Genomic DNA, 21,176 nt, shown 5'->3' with positions numbered 1-21,176 from the left:
GGCACTGGCAGCGCTGGGGAGGGGAGCGAGAGTGGCTGCAGGCTTCGCTGGGCCCTTCTGCTGATGATGCCGGGGAGAGCAGACCTGGGCCTACAGGAGCTCGGGCCCTCATGGGTCAAGACAGAGGATGCTGCTGCCGGTGGCTTAGAATCATAGACTCTCAGGATTCAAAGGGACCTCAGGAGGTATCTAATCCAACCCCCTGCTCAAAGCAGGACCAACCCCTGACTAAATCATCCCTTCTCCCTGGCTGCTGTGGCAAAGGCTGTGACGGCCAGAGGGCAGGACAGAGGCAGAATGACCAGTGATGGCTGTGCCGGGATGGAGGGGAGCCCACCCAGACCCTGCTGCGAGCTGCCCCCTCCGAGAGCCTGCTGCAGGCAGCCGAGGAGAAGGCTGCTGCTAACGAGAACAGATTGTTGTCATTGAACAGTAATTACTTCATTAGGCTCAGCTGCGAGTGTTGAGGGCGGAGCTGAGCGAAGCTGCTGATGGGGTGTGGGCTCTAGCTGCTCTGCTGCTGGAGCTGCACCCCAGAGTCCCCCATGTGCTGTATGGGGGCTGTCCCAAAGATCTGCTAGGCCTGCAGAGAGGCCAGGGACCCGGGAGGGGCAGTGAGGGTGGGGGAGCTTGTCCTGCTGCTGCTTGGGCTGCTTCTATCTGGGCAGAGAGAAGCCCCCTCTCCGGGGCTCAGGTGGGACTGCTCCAGCCTTCTGTCTAATGGGCCCCATCCCGTCCCTGCTGCAGCAGTGATGGCTGGAGGGACCAGGGGCCTCCAGAGCCTTATGGGATCGACTACCCCACCCCCCATCCCAGGGGTCAGGCCCCCACGCTCCTGAGGCTCTTCCCGGTTGTACTGGGCAGCCCCTCCACTGCTTGTTGCCCCCCCTTTGCTCTGGCAGGGCCTTACCCAGGGTTCCTGTCGGGGCAGCGGAGGCTGCATTGCCCAGGGAGTGACACGTTCCCTGCCCCCCGATGGGCATTGCCACTTGGGGGCTCCTGAGCTGGGGCTCTCCTAACACTCCCGATGTCTCGTTCCCCACAGCACCTGGAGGGGCGGCTCCAAGCCCTGGGCCTCCCGTTCGTCAGGGTGCTGCTCTCCGAGATCTTCCCCAGCAAGCTGCAGCTGTTCCCCGACGTGGAGGCGTGAGTGTGGGCCTTGCTCTGCCTGTGTCTGCCCTGTTCCCCTGGGCTCTCTGGATCCTGTCTCACCTGCCTCTGCGCCGTCCCAGGCGATCCCTCGCTCCCCCTCCCTGCTGGACCCTGCTCTCCCGCCTCTGCCCCAAGCCCTGGCCTGTCTCCTCTGCAGGGGGGAGGTGGGCCTGGGCCAGTGCACATGTGTAGGAGGCACCGTCCTTCACGTGTGCCAGATGTCCAGTTTATTCCCCCATCCAGTCCATGGGGCTGGCTGGGCAGACCCCTGGTGCCGGGCTGAACCCCAGCCTGGCGCTGCCCCTCTGCACATGGCTGGTTGGACGTGATGGTCTCGTACGAGGCCCCTGTGGCCTCCTGAGGCACACGCTGTGTCAGTGGCATGTGGGCCCATCTCCCTTTGGGAGCTCGGAGGCAGGCGCACCCTCAGGGACTGGGAATGGGCTTAAATCCAGTCTCTTGTTACTGTACGAGCAGGAGTCTCTCCCCAGGGGGTCGTGGGGCAGGAACCAGTCCCGGTGATTTCATTAGGGCACTGGAGCAGCGAGGCCTTTGTCTCTACTCCAGGATGTTGGAGTGTCGCTCCCTGGTGTCACCCAGACCCAGGGACTTGTCCTAGCACAGGTGCTGTGTCAGCAGAGCCGGCCCTAGGCAACAGCAGGCCAAGCAATTGCTCAGGGCCCCGACCAGCTTCTTATGATGTGTTGTGGGGACCCCCAATGGGCTGCACCTCCTGGCTGTCAGTGTCTCCCACACTCCCCGTGGGAGTCGGGTGCAGGCCCCCTGGAAACGCTGGTTAGTGTCAGCGGAGAGCTCAGCTCTGGCTGCTGGAGGCTCCTGGGCAGTGGCTTGGGGGGCTGAGGCATAGAGCCTGAGCAGGAAGCCACAAGGCCCCCCCTCCCCATCCCCTGAAGCTGTGGTGGTGAGTGGCAAGATACCAAGCATGCGCCCCAGTGAGGTCCAACATGCCCCCACCCCAGTAGCTGGGGGCAGGACCCAGTTTGGAGATGCCTGGCTGGGATCAGAGGGGCTACCCCCAGGGGACTCAAGCAGGCCCCAGCTCTGGGATCCCATGTGGCCATGAGCCCCCCCGTGCCCTAGTTCAGCAAGACGTGTCCATGTGGAGCCACCCACCTGCTCCCAACATGGCCTGTGTCTTGGAGTGCCGGCCCACCATGCTCTGAGGGGCAGGCTCTGCATTCGTCTGTCCTCCCCAGGGGTCATCTTCACTGCATTGCTATTCTCCAGGGCTTGTCCGGGCACCATCCCGCGTCCCCTCCCATGCGAGTGTCTGCAGAGCCACCCCTCACCCTGCAGAAGCAGGTCACCCCCTTTCCCCTGGCCGTGGGCCCCCAGGGTTAGCAACCTGCGGGGAATGAGCACCACTGCCCAGTGAGGTGCCTGCAAATCTCCCTCCCTTGCTGCAGGAGGTGGTTTGTGGGGTGGCCCCCAGACCATGTGCCCCAGTGCTCGGGAAGTAGCCTCTCCCAGCCCTGCGTGTTTGACCCTGGGCTCTGAAATAGTCCTGGGTGCCGGGGCTGCTTCATGTGACGCTCTCGCTCGGCTGGACTCGGCTAAACATGATGGAGAACAGGACAGGTTCCTGGTGACGGGGATGCAGCCCAGGCCAAGCTGAAATAAACCTGCCGAGCACTGTTTGCTGCTTCGCAGGTTTCCTCCACTTAGCCGAGCAGGTGGTGGCAGGGGGCGGGCAGCCCCGGGCCCCTGCAGCCCTTGTCACAGTGAGCTGGAGGATCTGGCCTTTCCAAAGGACGATAATCGCTCTGTGGCCTCTGCAGTTTCGGAGCTCCCTCGTGTCCGCTGGGCCCCTCTGCCCTGACTGGCCAAGCCCCTGGCCCCGGCAGCAGCTCCTCAGATGGGGGGTTGGCCATAAAGGCAGCCACTGAAGGTCCCCAAAGCCTCCACCTTTGCTGCTCCTCGGGGCGCCGTGTAACACCCTCCCCAGCGAATGCAGCCCGTGCCCCCCCCACACTGGGGATTCGCCCACCCTAGGGAGCTGACCGGGTCTGAGAGGGGCCCCCACCAGGGGCGGCCAAGCTAGGCCAGCAACCACAGTGCTCCCAGGTGACTGCCCAGCACCCTGTGCGTTGGCCCCCTCGTCCCTGCTGCACGGTTCCTAGCCCGTGGGGTCACCGGGCAGCGTACGAGCAAGTCTCCCATTGCTGCTGCACAAGGCCCTGCCCAGTGGCTTGGCGGGAGGGAGCAGACCCTGTCTGCAGCTCTGGCCTGAACTAAGTGGCCCCTGTGCTTCCTTTCCAGGTGGGTGCAGGTGGCTTGTCCCCGGCTCTCCATTGACTGGGGAGGAGCCTTCAGCAAGCCGCTGCTCACGCCCTACGAGGTAAGAAGTTCCCGGCCTAGCCCTCGGTCTCGCCTTGGCAGAGGTGGGACTGGATTCGCCCCGGTGCCCAGCACCGCAGGGAGACCCAACGGACAAGGCTCGGGACCCAGAATGGACATTCCCTTGGCTGAACTGGTTCCATAGCACAGATCAGGTGCACCTCCGGCCCCGCCCAGCCTGCCTCAAGCTCCCCAAATGCCTCCTGCTCCTCCACCGAGGGCCTGGCCCAATGCAGGCGAGTTGTGAGGAGGGCAGAGGCTCTGGGAGCCGGGCACAGACAAATAACAGCAGGGGAATTTTGAGCCTGGCTGTGACTGGGCTGCCCCATCGCTGCAGACAGGGACTAAGGGGCCAGCAGCACATTATTTTAGGGAAGATTTATGGACACGTTTGTAATTCTCTGCCTGGTCTGCGTGACCCGTCAGGTGGGAGGGCCAGTCACAGCCACCTCCACATGCTTCTGCAGACCACACAGAGCGCTGCAGGCTCATTCTCCAGGTGCTCCCCCCACCACATCAGAGCGAGCACCTGGATTGTTCCTAATGCTCTGTCATGATTTAATATGCAGGCGAGCTTCCCCGCAGCAGTGCCCAGCCAGGGACCCCAGCGCTGCGAGCTTCCCCGCAGCAGTGCCCAGCCAGGGACCCCAGCGCTGCGAGCTTCCCCGCAGCAGTGCCCTTTTAGTACCAGCACCTCAGAAAGCTGGAGACTCTGATTGGTGTTTAATGCTCCTAGCCATTCTACTAAGTCGTTCAAGTGCATGTGTGGAGCAGTCTGAGCCCCCGGCACCTGCTGAGAGGGGCTGGTACACTGGTCGCTTCTCCATGCGATTCCCCTGTGGAGGATCTGGGTCCTTTGTTGTGGTGACATGACTTTGCACCCATCCAGGCTGCTGTGGCTCTGAAGGAAATCGAGTGGCAGCAGACTTACCCCATGGATTTCTACGCCGGCCAGTCCCTGGGGCCCTGGACAGTCAACCATGGCAGCCAGCAGCCCCAGAGGGGCACCAGCCGGCCAACGCAGGTAAAGGACCTGCAGTGGGGCTGCAAGGAAGAAGGGTCCCTGGGGTGACACAAGCTCTCACTGCTGCCTCCTCCTGACCCGTTTCTCTCGGGATGATGCTGGGGAACATGGCCACAAATCTGCCCTAGCCAAGGCCTTGGCTCCTCCTGAGCCTCACCCCTCCCAGTCAGGCGGCAACACCCTGTGCTGCCTGCACCTGACCACCAGAGGACTCTGCAGGTGCTCAGAGCTTTGTACCTGTTGTATGTGGACAAAGACAGAAACGGGAGGGAGCTGGGCCCTGGCCCTGTCCTTTCCCTTCTCTGCCCCCCAGCTGGTGGCCCCAGTGCTCCCTAGGGATGGAGGGGACAGTGCCAGAGCCCTGGGCAACGAGACACCAGCCCTTGGGACAGGTTTGATTCCTGCTTCTCCGGGTTTGGGGTTTTCCTGTTGACAAGGAAGCCGCCCCGCAACTTGCAGCCTGCGCTGCCTGGGCTTTGCCGTGTGCTGAGAGCACCACCCAGTGGCTGGTGATCATGAAATGCTTGGTGTTGGTCTAGCGCTCAGCAGCTGGAGCCACCACCCTCCCTCATGCTCCCCGTTGGCCTGGAAAGGGGCACAGACTTTCACTTAAGGTCATATGGCAAATGGACCCAGGACTTCCAGCCTCAAGCTCCGAATCCGAAGCCTTTCCGATGGTGGCCCCATGCTGCGGCTGTGTGTGTCAGAAGGAGTCTGTAGCAGGGATGCTAGCAGCTTCCCTTGCTGTGGCTTCCCAAGAGGCCAGCTCCCTCTGGAGTGGAGCAGGCCCAGCAGAGTCCTCTGGGGTCATTGCTGAGCCAGCTCACCCCACTGGTCAGCGCTCCTGCTCCCCACCATGTGTGGCAGGGTTGTGCTTTCTGGGGTAGGCTCAGACCAGGGCTCCCAGCTCTCGCAGGGTGTGTCACAATATCCTAGCACAAGAAGCTGGTGTCTGGAGGACTTTCTGGGAAGTGATTTAAGGGGCCAGCAGGACTGGAGTGGCTATGAGAAGCAGCGATCTTGTCTGATCGGTATCGGCTGTTCCCGCTGAGAGATGGGACTGGGAGCAGGCGCTCCTCTGAGTTATTGTAGCTGTTTCTGTAACAAGTGGCAGCTGCTCAGTGCCTGTCTGGAGTGTGATAAGCAGAAGCAGCACAAAGGGCTGTGTCACAGCCTGTCAGTTGTTCACTGTAGGGCAATGCAGGAGCATCTGCCTAGGAAATGAGAGGGGAGGCTTAGCATGCCCATAAATCCACTCTGGGAGCATGACTTCCAGCACGTGAGCTTTCTGTGGGGGATGGAAGAGACCAAGATAACCTAATAGGGGCCACAAGGGGAGTGGAGCAGGTGTGTTTCAAGAGCAGCAGCTGGGACTAGGGAGCAGGTGTGATGATAGGATGGTGCTGGCAGAACCCTGGGGCAGGATCCTCTTCTGAATGGTCTCTCTCGCGCTCTCTCTCTCTCGGCCGTAGAGGAAGCTGCCTGAACCTGTGGTACCAGTGGATGCTGGTGTGGGGAAGAAATGCACCGACTGCAGCTGTCAAGACAAGGCCCCATTGCAGCCAGAGCACCCCTGAGCCCCCAAGCAATGGGGATATCGGCAGGTACAGCCCTGCAGTTACCAGCCTGGAAACAAGCATTCCCAGCTTTGCTCTCAGGAAGGGCTGTGTCTGACTTCAGAGCTGGTGAAATGGGACAGATCAACAGCCCTGTAGATTGACTGACTGGCACCCAGAGCAGGTACAGAGTAGGAAGCGGCAGGGCCACTCTCTCACTGCCCTGGAGAACCATCTCTCAGTGTCTGGCCATTCAGCCCAAAGTGTCTCCACGGAGGCTGCCTGAAAGGACCAGCTGTAGCAGTGGTTTCTGTGATAGGGACTGTTCCCTGGGCACTGGACTGAGATCTCCCATTGAGGAACAGCTGGGCCCAGACCATGATTAATTTGCATTGAAATGTCCCATGTGTACTACAGAGAGGTGGAAATGGCCATGCAAAGACCCTTCAACTCTGTTGGGTTTTGGACATAGTCTCACTAACAGGATGTTGAGAAGCACAAAGTTGGGAACAGTGACAAGGTTCCGGTTGTGTTCCGCCTGGGGAAGATGGATTTTAGGCCAACATGCTGCTCTGTTCCCCTCGGTGCCTCAGCCCCAGTGTGCAGACATCAAGGCTCAGCTGGGGGGCAGTAGTGAACCCTAACTTACACACTGTAGTTATCTTGATAAATGTGCCAGTTGCAGTAGAGGGACAGATTCTTTGTCAGTTTGTGTTTCACCTTCCATGGTTTGCAAAATCCTCTTTGAAACTTGGAAATAAAGTGTCCTCCAGCCCTAGAGTCCTTTCACATGTGGGCAGATGTGGACTCTTCTCCCCGGGCCTTGGTTCTACTCACAAAGCAGCCTTCACCTTATTACTGGTGCCTGCCCAGGGCTGCTCCTGATTACATTGATATAAAGGAGAAGCGAAACAAGCCCCTGTCTCTGTCAGAGCTGATGTTAACTTGCGCCTCTTCTGGGTGGTTGTCTTTGCTCTGTCACCAGTGGTGTTGCTGGGGGTGGCGGTGGGAGATAAAGGGTGCAGGGACGAGGGATAGAGAGGGGCTCACAGCAGAGGGGGACAGGGCAGGCCCTGTAAAAGTACTGGCTTTCCAAGAAAAAAAATCACTCAACGGAAGCCAGATGCCAAAGTTGTGTTGCTGCCCCTCTATACCAACCCGCAGCCCCCTGCTATCCTAGCCCTGGGCTCCTGCTGGTGCCCCTCACTCCTGACCCGCAGCCCCCTGCTCTCCCAGCCTTGCCCTGCCCCCCCCGGCTCTCTCCCCTGCCTGGCACTCTGAGCTAGGCCTGGCCCCAGGGGGCTGCTGGCTGCCTAGAGACTGACAGGCCGGGGTGAGGTCATCGCGTGTATTGGACCAGCTGGGGGGGCGTCCCAGGGCCTTTGGAGGGGCAGGGCCCGTCACCCCAGCACGGGTGCAGCGGGGGCGCTGGAATGTCCCCGGGCGCCGGTGGATGAACTCGGCCTCCAAGCTCGGCCTCGGCCCGGCGAGGGGAGGGGAGGCGGGGGGGGCTGTGCTGGGCCCCTCACAGCTGGACCGCCCCGGCTCCGCCTCTCAGCACGCGCTGGCCAATGAAAACCCCCCTTCAGCCCCATGGCAACGGCAGCCCCGCCCCGAGCAGGGCGCAGGCGTTTCCGGCGCGCTGTCTGACAGCCGGATATCCGGTCCCGGGGAGCGCCATGGCCGGGGAGCAGCGGCCGCTGCGGCTCCTGGGTCTCCATGGTTACCGCCAGAACCAGCGCAGCTTCCACGAGCGGACCGGGGCGCTGCGCAAAGCGCTGCGGGGCCGCGCGGAGCTGGTGAGCGTGAGCGCGCCGCACCCGGCAGCGGGGCCCGGGCCGGGGCCCGAGCACGGTAACGTCCCGGGGCGGCGGGCGGGACCGGGACCCGGCCCGGTGCCGCCGCCGCCCCGCTGCAGCCCGTGCCCTGTTCTCGCCCCGCAGGAGCCCGGCCCGAGGCCCAGCCCCGCGCCTGGTGGTTCTCCCGGCCCCGCGAGGAGACGTTCGACGCGCTGGAGGAAGCGGCCGCCTGCGGCGGGCTGGAGGCGGCCCTGGAGGCGGTGGCCCGGGCCTTCGCGGAGCAAGGCCCCTTCGACGGGCTGCTGGGCTTCAGCCAGGGCGCGGCGCTGGCGGCCCTGGTGTGCGCGCGGCAGCAGCGCGGCGACACGCGCTTCCCCTGCCGCTTTGCCATCCTGATCGCCGGCTTCAGGAGCCGGGCCGCCGCGCACAGCAGCTACTACCGGGACCCCATCGCCCTGCCCACGCTGCACGTGCTGGGGGAGACGGACCGGGTCATCGCCCCCGCCCTGAGCAGAGAGCTGGCGTCCCACTTCGTGGAGCCCGTCCTCCTGACCCACCCGGGGGGGCACTTCGTTCCCGCCGCCGCGCCCCAGAGGAGAGCCTACCTCGAGTTCTTGGCCAGGTTTCTGAAATGAGAGAGGAGGGACCTGCCCTTGGGTATGGGGGGGGGAGGGCTGAAGGCGCTCGGTTTACTGAGATGCCCCAAGAGGAAGTTGAGGGATGTGATCACTGCCTAGGAGCACCTGCCGGGGGAGAAGATTTCTGATAGGCAGAGGCCTCCTTAGTCTAGCAGATAAACGATCATAAGATCCAGTGATTGGAAGCTGAAGCCAGATAAATTCAGACTAGAAATAAGGCACAAATTTTTAATATGGTAACAACCATTGGACCGTTTTACCTCAGGTTGTGGTGGATTCTCTGGCACATGGACTCTAAATCAATACTAGATGGCTTTGTAAAAGATACTCTTGAAGTTACGGGTTTGATACAGGAATCACTGGGTGAAATTAAATGTTTTGTGTTCTACTGGAGGACAAACTAAATGATCATACTATTTCTGGTGTTAAAAATCTACGACTCTTATCATGGGTCAGAAGATGTGAGGCCAGGTGGAGTTTTGTCATAGGAGATGGATATTTGGTGATATGATCTATAGTAAATGGAACTCCAGTTGAGCTGTCGTCCGTGTGTCTGTGTAGGTTCCAAAGGTCCCTGTGTTCTCCTGCCACCTGGAGGGGTTAGGACAGGGCATTTGCTGCCTCACTTCAGATCCAGAATTTCTTTGGTGAAATAACTCAGGAGAATATTAACAACCCCCCTCTCCCCCCCCACGCCTTCGCTCTCTACATGTTTCCCATTTTCTGCAATCTCATTTTGTAGAGCATCAAAGCACTAGCATGAGGAGCCTCATAATGGAAAGGCCACACAAGTCTGCTGTGTAGTTTTTCTTGTGGTCTCTATGGAGACTTATCTGGCTGCTCTGAGTGGTATTGATCTTGGCCAGAGAAGGTGTCTGCAGAGACACAGAATGAGGGGTTGGTGCAGAGCATTAGGATCTCACATAGCCTTTATGCCCCAAAGTGTCCCCTCAAAGAAAACCAGCTACTTGGCCAAACTTGGTGCCAAAGCTGCTACTTTCTAGCTCTAGAAAAGATTCCATCTGCCCCTCTGCTGGTGCCAAGGCATTTGGTACATTCCCCTCCTAGCTAAGAAGTTCTTGTGCACATCCAGCCAGGGCTAGATGTAATTTCACTCCTTGCAGTTTGTCCCATATCAAGTGCATTTTCTCAAAGGAAGAGCCTTGAGTGTGACAGTCCTGCTTGCCAAACCTAGGCCAGATCTTTGGCTGAGACATTTTCCTGCAACATACAGTAAGCTTCATTCCAAAAAAAAAAAAAGGGGGTTGGGGCGGGGGGGGAAAGAGTTGGGGGCTCTGCTGGGCTTCTCACACTGGTTGTACTAGCCACTTCTGAAGTGGAATCAGCAGTATCTGAGGCCAAGGGTACTTCCCTGAAAAAAGCCCGAGTCAAGAGCTTCTTTTAAAAGGATTCTCTCTGAAAACACCTGTTCCAGAGCAACACAACCCGTGTCTCAATAGAAGAGAGAACATCACAGTGATGACACTGTCCCAGTTCCCAGATGGGATTCATACCCTCTTCTAGGTGCTAACAGGACAGTATTGTGGTCTCAAAGGTGGTCTCTCTGCAGCTGTAGAGCAGGTGAAGAAATCCCAGTTGTTGCTGTCAGGGGGAGATGATAGTGTTGTTCGGGAATGATCCCTGAAGATCACACAATACTGCTGATGTATTCATAGATCTAGATGAGGGTAGGAAAAGTCCTGCAATTCTTCAGGGGGGTAGGCAGATCTAGGCTAAGGTGCCTTCAGTTTCTGTGACCTGATTCAGGCTGATAGGAGCATTTTGCCCTCTTGTGGTAGTTGTGCTAACTGCAGGATTTAAAACTATCCAACATTATGTTTTTTCAGCATTTGCACCCTGACAGGTGGACAGTTCATAGTCACTGTAGTAAACGGATAAATCATACCCCTGTGATCATAAGGAACAGACTGTGGGATGCCTCTTCCAAAATTGCTTGAGCTAAAAGTCATTCTCCATTATCTCCATAGTACCAAGACACATCCTATGGGTGAGCCAAGCATGGGAGATGAGAGAACCAGCATTTGCAGGTATGATTGTCTAGTAGAGGATGGTGACAATACAGTGGCAGGTCTGGCTTCAGCCAGCAGAGGGCCATGGTTTGTCCGAGCTCAAGAACAGGTCAGAATCTATCCAGCAGTGGTCTATGCGTGCACACACAACTCTGCTGTGAATGTATTGCAAGCCTTGAACCACTGCGTAGGAGGGTGGGCACCCAGGTGCTAGCAGAGATTATTCAGTGAAAGAGAGACCTGCCCTGTCTCCGCCTCAGGCATACAAGCTGCCACAACTTTCCCATGTTCCTTCTGAGTCAGGCTCAGCTTTCTAAAGGCTTTTGAGATGGGCTGTAGGGACTGCTGCATGCACAGTAGAGGTAGCGCCGCTCTAAGGAGGTGCTCAGACTCCTTAGTAGCCTGCATTTCAGAGTGAGACAGGCCCAGAGAGAACAGTTAGATGCTCTTGGTTTTGGTGTTGCTCATTCCACTGAGCTGCTCTTAATTATGAAAGCTGGACAAGCACTTTGCAGAAACCAAGTTTGAGTCAATTCTTTCAAAGATGTAATTTTTCACACTCTGGCTACAAGTGTCTGCAGCAGTTTTCATGGACTAAGAAGTAAGGGAATAATTCCCGCTCCTGAGCTGCAGTATAGCAACTGCTTCCTGTCTCGACTGAGTTCTCCAGACAAACACAACAGAGCTTGACTGGCCTTGTGCTAAATAGTTCAGGCCAGTGCACATCAACCCCTCACCTGCAGCCCCTTACCCTACGGCTCTGGTCAGGATGGAGCAAGGAGGACCAGGAAGAAAGCACCAAACCAGCTTTCACTTGTACCCTGAACGGAACCAAAGGTGTGAGTGGTAAGGACCTGCACATGCCTCTTAACCCTATAGTACCTGCCTCCCTTCAAACATGTAAATCGGGCTGGTTTGTAAAAGTATTGAGGCATGTGAAGATGCAGATAAGCACCTAGTAGGATTTTTTAAAGCACAACTCCTCCCATGGAGTCAGGCACCTTAGAAAAGCCTGTGTGGTGCCTACCTGCAGGTGCCTGAAGACCTTTACAAACCTGGCCCTTTATGCAAGGATAGCACAACGCTTTACAAGAGGTCAGTGCTGCTAATGGCAGCCTAGAAGAGGGAAGTGACTTGCCCAGGGACACACAGTGAGTCACTGCAGAATTGAAAATGTAACCCCAGAGTCCTGGCTCCCTGCTCCCTTTAACTAGACAATACAACTTCAAAACTCTCTCTGTCTGGTGTAAAGTAGGTATTACCTTGCTGTGTGTTCAGCCCTGCACAACAATACAAAGTGATATTAAAGACCCCACTCCATGCATGCAGCCTGCTCTGTGGCTCACACTCAAGCCCTGAGTTTGAGTATTACTCTAGAAAGGCCTGTGTACGAGAGAAGCACAGAACAGCGTTGGGGAGTGTGACTGGAAAGGAAATAGAGGAAGATCTATCCCCAAAATCACTACCACTGTTGACGCTAGTTGCCTGTTGGTAGAAAGTTCAAGGACTGACCTCCCCTGGCTCCTAGAGAGGAGCTGTCCATGGCAGCATCGGGGCATGTTGGTGAGGCAGGGGTGTGGGAGAAGCCTGCCCAGTCACAGCCTGTGACTGCAGGACTGTACTGCTGTCACTAGCGCAGCATTCCCTGAGGAGGCCTGTTGGCATTATTCTCCGAGGAGGAGGGTGGCTCAGCAAGTTGTGCAATGGACGCCCTGAGCTGAGTTCCGGTAAGGAATGACTGAACTACTCATGCTAATGGATTCCAGGCAATGATGTTTCACACACTGTCCTTTACGGTTTGATTTTGAGTGGCTTGGATGGCTCTGGTCTCTTGGCTGCTTGTATTTACTTCTTAATGGCCCTGGTGTAATGATACCAGTGACTACTGTAGTGTAAGGTTCTCTGTTGTGCGGCCCTGCTCTGCCTCCTGTTCCCAGAAATGGCTTCTAACAGCTAGGGCTCTGAAGGTGGGAGCTTCCTCACAGCAGAGTCTATGTTCCTCATGGGACCAGCAGGCAATAGGTGAAAGCTCTGCTTCTCTTCTCCTTCAGTGTGATGGCTCTGCATAGGAGAAGGGCTTGGGCCTGCCTCTTACCGCTAACAGAGCTACCATTTCGAGCCCCACTTCTGCTGTTGGGAGCGATTTTTCCCTCTGCCCCTCAGCTGAACGAGCCTATTTAAAGGTCTGCAGACGTCTCCTCCTCCCACTAGTCAAAGGTATTGAAGGGGAAATAGGTAGGGCAGCTAGAACTTGGGCTTGAAGAGAGTAATGTCGAACCCAATGAAACCTCCCACATCCCCTTCTAAACCCCACCTGTCCTTCTGCATTTTCTATCCACTCCACCCATCTTACTCTATCCCCTTCTCAGCTGTGGTACAACTTCCAGCCAAGCCCACCCCCTTCTCCATTTCAACTCTCATTTTATTTCAATACGAACTGTCCCCAGTCTAGACTCATTCCTGACCCCACTAATTCTGTATCTGTCAAAGCCCTTCAGCCCCAGACACCCGCAATGGGGTGCACACTGAACAGAGCCAGGCGTTTCCATGCACTGCTGATACGAAACCCAGAACCACAAGCCAAGCTTCTTACTCAGCTCTTTGCCTTTCCTTATAAACAAGAGAGCACTGCTCGTAAGTATCTGACAACATGAGGAGGCTGACGCATGAGGCTGGGGTGAGGGTACAAATGGAAATCATCAACATGTTTCACAGACAGTTACGCAACTCAGACCCCTGAGTCCAAGCTTGTCTGTATGCCTGGAATGTATTTGGAACTGTTTCCTCAGCCCGGAAGGGGGCAGACAGGAGAAAATGTGTGCGGAGCAGGGAGGAGAGTGTTGAGAAGGGGCAGAGAGGAAACATAATGGGGGATGTGGACAGGAAGGAAGGAGTATATGTCGCAGAGGGGAGTCATGCTGGATCACTGCAGGCAGGCAGGTGTGGAGAGACGAGGTCATTCCCTGCCCCTGGTGTCTGCATTTGGCAAGGAGCAGACACACATGGTCTCAAATGAAGTATCTCCCTCCTCCCCCATTTAACCCACAGAATCTTCCAGTTGCATCTGAGTCACTCTTGCTCCAGCTCCCTTTCTCCTTGTTTTTGATGGAAGTTTTCCATGGAAACCCATGCTGGGCTGGGCCACTAGCTGGGATAAACACATGGCTGAATCACAAAGGCCACTCAGCCAAGAGCTGTCAGCTGGGAACAATAGCATGTGCTACATAAAGACGCCAACTCTGAAAAAGCCAGATTCTAGCTGCAGCTCCAGTAAAACCAAAGGGAGGGTGGGCCACCAGGCTGCACTCTAGGGGAGATCCAGCCCTAGAACCATGTCTCCTCTGCCCAAGAGATCCCTGTGCTCCCGTCTCACTGCAGCCCTCTTCCAGGAGCACAGCAGAGAAGCAGGATTTCATGGGCCCTTTGTGCAGTGACATGTTGGGGCAAAAGACTCTTTCCCAGCAGAGGACAGAACAAAGGAAGGCAGGACACTCCAGGCCTGACCCCTTCTGATGCAAAATAGGGATCTGCACCTGGTTCTTAACTGAACCCAGGTAAAAACCAAACCAAACCCAAGGCTTTTATTATGTATTTCTATGTTAGCATTAGGTTGTGCTTGCAGAGGTGCCTTGGGAAGGCGGCTCAATCAGTCTTAGGCCCCATGGTGCTAAGAGCTGCACACATTTGTACTTTCTCTGATGTCCATGGTGATGCAAGTAAGAGCTGATGTGCATAAGGACAAGGTAATACAATTTTGATTGAGTCATTTTTCTTTTAGATAGGCTGCTTTTTAGGGCAGGAATAGGTGGCAGAATCCCAGTACAGAAAGGAGCGAGTCATGTCACAGACCATAAGTAGCTACAAAAAATAATAGTTCAGCCTCAGCCGTGGCAGAGACAAGGCACAAATCCCTCCCCTCCTCTGGCCTGCCTCTACCCTTCAGTATTGACATCTGTATGAATTCCCAGCTGCTTGGAAACATAAAAGTTGGGTTCCAGTTTAAAAATCCATTATATTTTTAATGGGAAACAAAATTAGCTCCACTGTGTAAGTTATGGCTTGAAGCCCTGATGGAAAAATAAAGCTGGAGCCCCTTCTCTCCTGGGATGATTGGGGGGTGGGGAGGGACGGCCAGACCAAATGTGCATGGGTGGCATTCTGAGTTGCTCTCCCCACTTTTGCAGTCCTTTCATTGCCCATGTGCATGTGCTGCATGTTGTCTGGATAACCCCTACCTTCCTTTCCATGAAGGGCCTTCATCTAGGGAAGTGATTTGAAGATCCTAAGGATTTTCCTTCCTCTGAAAAATACATCTAGAGTCTGATTCAACCCATTCTAGCAGATTAAATCCCTCCCACTGGTTTGACTGGGATCTTGGATTGGCCCGTAAAAGAACAGGAATGATTCAGTCTTTAGACCAGTGGTTTTCAACCTTTTTTTCATGTGTGGACTCCTACAAAATTCTGAATGGAGATGCAGACCCCTTCGGAAATCTTAGACACAGTCTGCAGCTCCCCAGGGGTCCATGGACCACAGGTTGAGAACCAGTGCTTGAGACGAGAGCTTGCTTGTGCCATCCTGGGGTTTGTGCTCGAGGGAACACTAATGTTCCCAGGGAGGGGAGGGGACAAACAAAACCCCGAAAGCCTTCACCCTCTTCATGATCCCCTTGGGTATCTAAGTCACTACCTCAGGCCACAGCCAGGCGTTAGCTGACCTAGCTGAGTGCAAATTCACTGTCACAAAAAGATGGTCTTGGGAGCTGGGGCAGTGGGTTAAGACAGAGTCAAGGCATCCACATGTTTGCTGCAAATAATTTAGTGGCAGATGCAACCCAATTGCAGTTGCTCAGTCTGACACTTGGAGGTTGAGTTTAAGAACAGGACTGTTAGGGGAGGGAGAAAATCTCAAGTCGCTCTCTGGAGCAGCCTTGGGGCCCTTCATGTCCGGAATGGTTTGATAACAACTTGGCCACCTCTCATGAAGTTTAATGTCAGGGTTGAGCAATACCCAGAAGACGTGATCCACCACAGAGAGCATCACACAGGGTAGCGTCAGAGCCCCAGTTGATGCTTCGCCTCAGTGGAAGAGAGACACAGGCTTAGCTGTCTGGTAGGTGAGGCATGAGAGCTAGACAAAGACGATATCTGGCTGGGTGTGGCCAGCATTGCTAAGCTGTGGGCGTAATGTATTTCCTCTTTACAGCTCCTCTGTGACAGGAGCTAGAATAGTGCTGCCATCTGCAAACCCACCAGGCCCCACCCAGAAGAAGGGTGGTTGTTCTCCAAGTAGTTGTCCTTATGGGTGCTCTTCTTTGGGTGCACCTGGGTGTCCTTGTGCCTTTGGAGATTTTCAGCAGCAGTGTCCAAGTCTATGCCCTACACATCCTCATGTGCCAGTGTGAGGACATAGAGGGAAGGGTAGACTTGGCATCACTCCAGTTCCTTCTCAGCTGCCTGTGGCCTGAGACAGAGCCTTGTGGTGTCCCTTAGTTAGCTTGCAAACTCGCTTTTCTGACTCATGCTATCTAAATGGCTCTTGGGCTGTATGCTGTTAGGCCATGCCACGTCCTGATCGCACCCTGCTCCTTGGGTTACAGCTCATGCTACTAGGGCACATGTGCCAAAGGCGGCAAGCAAGCTGATTTTCAGTGGCACTCACACTGCCCGGATCCTGGCCACCAGTCGGGAGGCGGGGAGAAGCGCTGCATTTTAATTTAATTTTAAATGAAGCTTCTTAAACATTTTAAAAACCTTATTTACTTTATATACAACAATAGTTTAGTTATATATTATAGACTCATAGAAAGAGCCCTTCTAAAAACGTTAAAATGTGTTACTGGCACATGAAACCTTAAAATGAGAGTGAATAACTGAAGACTCAGTACACCACTTCGGAAAGGTGCTAGGGCATGGTCCACAGAGGGCTCTGCTTAAGAACCATTTTGGACAGCTGTAGGGCTGCAGCTGGACACCTATTTGCACCTTTTCCAGACTCTGCTCTCATCCATATTTCCAGAGCAGATGCTGTCCTCCAATCAGTATCAGACCCTACTCCGCAGCATCCCCTGCCATAGTCGGGGCACAGCTCAGGAGTCACCGGAAGTGGTGCAGCCCTAGGGAGAACTATGTAACAGAAAGGAGCTGTTATGTCGCCTGTAACGAGGGTTCTTCACAATGTGCACCCCTACCTGCCCTCTTCCCTTCTGCGGCAGCGTCCGGGTGTCTTGTTGCGCTGGAACTAGTCAGGCGCCAGGGCCCTCAGACCAGGCGTGAGGGTGGGTGAGGGCAGCCGGGGCGCAGGGGACACGTCCCGCATAAACTCTCCACGCAGTGACAGTGGGCACGTGAGCCCCACAAGCGGAGCCGCAGTAGGGCCAGACCCGCTTACTGTGCCAGTGGCCGCTGCTCCCGGCCTGAGAGCGCAGGGTGCAGAGTCCAGCCCGGTGCTCCGGGCAGAGCCGTTACCCTGCGGGGAGCCCGGCTCTGCCCAAGCGCCGCGCAATGACAGGGGCGGGGCTGTGAGCCGCAGGCGCGGCCCTGCAGCCCCCGCCGCCGGGGCGACCGGCTGGAGACGGCCCCGCCCCCCGGGGGGCCACAGGCGCGTGCCCACGGCCCAGGTGACCCGCCCGCGCAGCAGGCAGCGCGAGCGCGCGCGGCTCCGAGCTGGTGCGCAGGGCTCGTGCGGGGGCGCGGGCTGGGGGCGCCACGTGCGGCGCAGAGACACCCCCGCCCCCCCCGTCCCAGTGCGGCGCCCGCAGCTCGCCCCGGAGCAGGGCAATTAGCATATGCAAATAAGCCTTAACTGCAGCCTCTTGGGGCGAAGGGGGGGGACTGTAAACCGGGAACGGGCATAGACCCCCCCGCGCTCTGCCAGCAGCCCCCGGGCCCCGACACCCCCCGCCCCCGCCAGCAGCGCCCGGGCCCGGAGGGGCCCCCGGCCTGAAGCGTCCCGGACAGGCTGTGCCGGGCGGGGGGGCGCTTGCCCGGCCCCGGGGGGGGGGGGAAACGGCCTTGGCGCGCCTTGCCCCCCCCCCCCCCCGCTCGGGTTGTGCAACCTGTTGACTGCGCGTCCCGCCCCTTCACCCCCCCCCCCCGCGACTGGTCCGGCCCAGCCGGCGGGACACGGCGAAGCGCCCTCAGTGCCCGTCGGGCCCGGCCCCGGGCGGCTCCGAGTCCAGCGCGGCCGGCGGCGGCAGCAGGCAAGCGGGGGCGGGGGGGGGGTATGGCGGGGGGGCACAAGGCTGTGACTGACGTTAGGATCTGGGGTGCGGGGGGGGTGGCGCGCCGCCCCCCCCAGCGGACCCTCCCCATGGTTGGGGCTGGACTAGCCAAGCTTTCCCAGCCCCCCCCCCCGCAGGTCTTCCACCGCCCCCCGTTCTATAGCGGGGGGGGGGTCTGTCCGGACGATGAAGGAGGCAGAGACATGACGCCTCCCCCCCCCCGCCCCCCCGGGTTCGTGCTGCCGTTTCCCCTTGACAGGCGCAGGCTGCCCCCGCCCCCAGTGCAGGGCTGGAGGGCGCAGTGGGTGCAGGCTGGGGGGGGGCGCTCAGGTGAGACTGGGGGGGGCTCCAGGGACAGGTGCTGCTGGGGGAAGGGGGGGGGGCTGCAGCACCCACCAGAGCCCACATGCAGCCATTGTGTGTGGGGGGGGGGTTTCTGAAAATGTTGCAGCAGCGACTGTCACGGCAGCCACCACCCCTTGGCCAGGGAGGGGAGCCGGCCCCGCCCTGCATGTCGAGCCTAAACAGTGGGACTGGGGTAGGGCTGGTCCTGGCCCTCCACCAAGTCCCAAATTTAACCCCTCTCCCCCCCCCACCCCCTGCCGCAGCAGCAGCTCCCCACCCCACCGCCCTCCCTTTGGCACGTTACAGCCCAGGCTTTGCTGTCCCGTGAGCTTTGTGCATCCGCCCCGTGACAGTCCCTTGTGCAGAGCTGTGCCAGGGCTGTTGTACCCAGCGGGGTGGTAGCGCCTAGTGGGGCAGCCAGGTGCCTAGCGAGGGTCTGGCTAGGGAAGTCAGCCTGCTCTGGGGGCAGGAAAGTCCCCGATCCTGAAACCTGGCTGCAGGCTGCTCTGGCCTCTGCTCAGCAGCAGCGACGGAGCCAAGCAGGCACTTCCTGTGCTGGGGACGGCCTGTTCCCTGTAAGAAGGGAGGGCTGAGGCTGCCAAAGCAAGCGGCACGTTCCAGCAGGGTTGGGAATTGCTTCCAGATGCAGCAGGAAGAAAGCTGAGCCCTGCCATGGGAGACCCTCTGGGCCTGCTGGTGGGTCCTGACCCCTAGGAGCTGCTGCCTATCCTGTCTGGGCTCATGGGGTGGCATGCGTCTATCTGTCCTGCAGTTAGTCATGTTCTTTGCCCTGATGGACATCAGCAGCAGCCCCGTCCCCTGGGCACCCATTGCAAACCCACCCCCACCTCCGGTGGAAAGGCTCCCACACCACTCGCGCTGCTCCTGCCGTCCCATCACATCCGGGGACCCAGGCAGCCAGGGCTCGCGCCAAGCACAGCAGCTCTTGCCAGAAATACTGGAAAACTGAGGCAATGGAAAGCAGCTTTAGAGGTCTGCCCTGAGCTGTCTCCAACTCCTGCTTGGGGCTCCAGGCCATGTCCTGCCACTGAAACTTCAGCACAAGGTGCGAGCAAGGATGAGAGGGGTTACAGTGAGGTGCAGGGCTAGGGGGGTGGAAGGAGTCCCCCAGCTGTAGTCTGTGCAGCCTTTATGCTGAAGCCAGTCTGCACGGCCGTGTCTCCAGCCTACTGACCCCGCTGCCAGGGGGGCAAGTAGGGGCGGCTCTAGGATTTCCGCTGCCCCAAGCACGGCGGCATGCCGCGGGGGACGCGCTGGTGGTCGCCGGTCCCGCGGCTCCGGTGGACCCTCCGCAGGCACGTCTGCGGGAGGTCCACCAGAGCCGCCTGCTGCCCTCCTGCGGGACGCCGCCCCAAGCGCGCGCTTGGCGCGCTGGGGTCTAGAGCCGGCCCTGGGGGCAAGGCAGGGCTCCGTGCAGCCAGGGGGGTCTAAGTTAGAAAAGAATCCTGTGGCACCTTATAGACTAACAGACGTTTTGCAGCATGAGCTTTCGTGGGTGAATACCCACTTCTTCAGATGCAAGCATCTGAAGAAGTGGGTATTCACCCACGAAAGCTCATGCTGCAAAACGTCTGTTAGTCTATAAGGTGCCACAGGATTCTTTGCTGCTTCTACAGAACCAGACTAACACGGCTACCCCTCTGATACTTAAGTTAGAAACACTGCCCCTGTACGTCCGCAGCAGGATTTCATGAAACCCAGCCACCCCCCTGCCCCATGGCTCTAGCTTAGGCAAGGCCAGAGGCTTCTTCCGGCTCCGTTGTGCAGGGAATGCCACAAAACCTCTGGCCAGCCCCCCCCCACTGCCTGGTGGTCACCTCCACTGCCTGCAGCACTGTGCCCCTGCCTGTCTTTCCTGCCCCACCCATGGTTAAGAACATAAGAACAGCCCTACTGACTCAGACCAAAGGGCCATCGAGCCCAGGGTCCCATCTTCCAACAGTGGCCAGAGCCAGGTGCCCCAGCGGGAACAAACAGCAGAGGGAATCATCAAGTAATCCATCCCCTCGCCCAGTCCCAGCTCCTGGCAAACCGAGGCCAAGGACCCCATCCCTGCCTGGTTCAGCCTGTGGGTCTGGCTCCCCTGTGCTTGGTGTTACCATGCCAGAGCTGCAGCCTTGAATGGTGGCCCTGGGGCAGAGGGCATAATTGCTGGGAGCATGGGTGACATTGATGGGGGGAGAGCACCCCCCCCTAATATTAATCATGTCTTCTCCCTAGGTTGGTCTAAGGCAGCAGGGCACAGCACAGAGCAGAGCACATCAGCCAGAGCCTCCACCGAGCCCTTGGGTTTCCCCAAACAGTAAGAGTTTATGTGCGGTGAGAGCTAGAATCTGCATGTGAACTCCTACTGCTCCGGGAGGCTGGAAGTACCACAACACAGGAGCACCCTCCCGTCCAGCCCCAGGTAGAATCCAGCAGTGCAGCCCCAGCCCCCTCAGAAAGCAGCAGGGTGTCTCTCTTCCACAGCCAGCCCTGACCCCGTGCACAGGCAGGGGGCGAGGACACTCCTCCCAGCAGCACCGTGCAAGGCTGGTGCTGGGGAGAGGAGAGCACCAGGGGAGCACCCCACAGACAGCATTGGGGTGGGGGGCACTGAGCATAAGGTGATTAAGATGCTAGACCCCTCCCCAGCTGCATGGTATCCCTAGAAATAGCAATGTCCTTCACCCCCTCCTCCACCCCTGCCTTTGTCTGGCTTTGGCAAAGGCCCAGCCTCTTCCCTTCCCTCCCCTGCACCATGCAGCAATGACTGGGAGACAGCAGCAAGGCCAGGACCTGCTCCCCACACAGCTGAGGCATGTGAGCCCTCAGCACCCTGGAAGAGCTGGGTGCTACAGGCCTGGTGTGGAATGGAAGCAGGCCCCAGCTGTGACTGAGCACACAGCCATGGGATCATGCAGGCCTGGGCCGGGCCAGCAGAGACACGGGACTGACTGTACACCTGGGCAGGCTCTGCTCCATTCCCTCACACAGAGCGTAACTCAGCCCGTAGATGACGGCTCAGACAGACTGCAGCCCTGGAGCCAGG

At 57.9% G+C, this 21,176-nt stretch overlaps 2 protein-coding genes across 3 annotated transcripts in view; both read left to right on the top strand.

Annotated features, from left to right (window-relative positions):
* The window catches only part of DPH1 (diphthamide biosynthesis 1), a 51,087-nt gene extending 43,774 nt beyond the window's left edge, over positions 1 to 7,313 (top strand). Inside the window, exons 9-12 of the mRNA XM_044993634.1 lie at positions 1,046 to 1,146; positions 3,433 to 3,511; positions 4,400 to 4,534; positions 6,007 to 7,313. Of these exons, the coding sequence (XP_044849569.1) occupies positions 1,046 to 1,146; positions 3,433 to 3,511; positions 4,400 to 4,534; positions 6,007 to 6,111 (420 nt within the window). The 3' untranslated portion in view covers positions 6,112 to 7,313. The remainder of the gene's footprint in view (positions 1 to 1,045; positions 1,147 to 3,432; positions 3,512 to 4,399; positions 4,535 to 6,006) is intronic.
* Positions 7,314 to 7,750: 437 nt separating this feature from the next.
* On the top strand, positions 7,751 to 9,229 carry OVCA2 (OVCA2 serine hydrolase domain containing). 2 transcript variants are annotated; one of them, XM_044993972.1, is made up of 2 exons: positions 7,751 to 7,985; positions 8,048 to 9,229. In XM_044993972.1, exons 1-2 carry the CDS (start codon positions 7,770 to 7,772, stop codon positions 8,522 to 8,524), a joined length of 693 nt encoding a protein of 230 aa, XP_044849907.1. In that variant the 5' UTR covers positions 7,751 to 7,769; the 3' UTR covers positions 8,525 to 9,229. The 2 variants fall into 2 exon arrangements, with proteins under 2 accessions (XP_044849907.1, XP_044849906.1); XM_044993971.1 differs by having other exon boundaries at positions 7,751 to 7,944; positions 8,034 to 9,227.
* Positions 9,230 to 21,176: the final 11,947 nt, after the last annotated feature.

Source organism: Mauremys mutica, chromosome 19, assembly GCF_020497125.1.
Source record: "Mauremys mutica isolate MM-2020 ecotype Southern chromosome 19, ASM2049712v1, whole genome shotgun sequence".
Taxonomy (NCBI): Eukaryota; Metazoa; Chordata; order Testudines; family Geoemydidae; genus Mauremys; species Mauremys mutica.
The sequence above is the reverse complement of the archived record's forward strand: the minus strand, read 5'-3'. Positions and strand labels throughout refer to the sequence as shown.

Excerpts from the sequence above, each read along its gene's own strand:
- OVCA2 (XM_044993972.1), top strand. The coding sequence starts at position 7,770 with ATGGCCGGGGAGCAGCGGCCGCTGCGGCTCCTGGGTCTCCATGGTTAC. Across the intron at positions 7,986-8,047 it reads CGGGACCGGGACCCGGCCCG|GCCCAGCCCCGCGCCTGGTG; the intron begins GTGCCGCCGCCG and ends GCCCGGCCCGAG.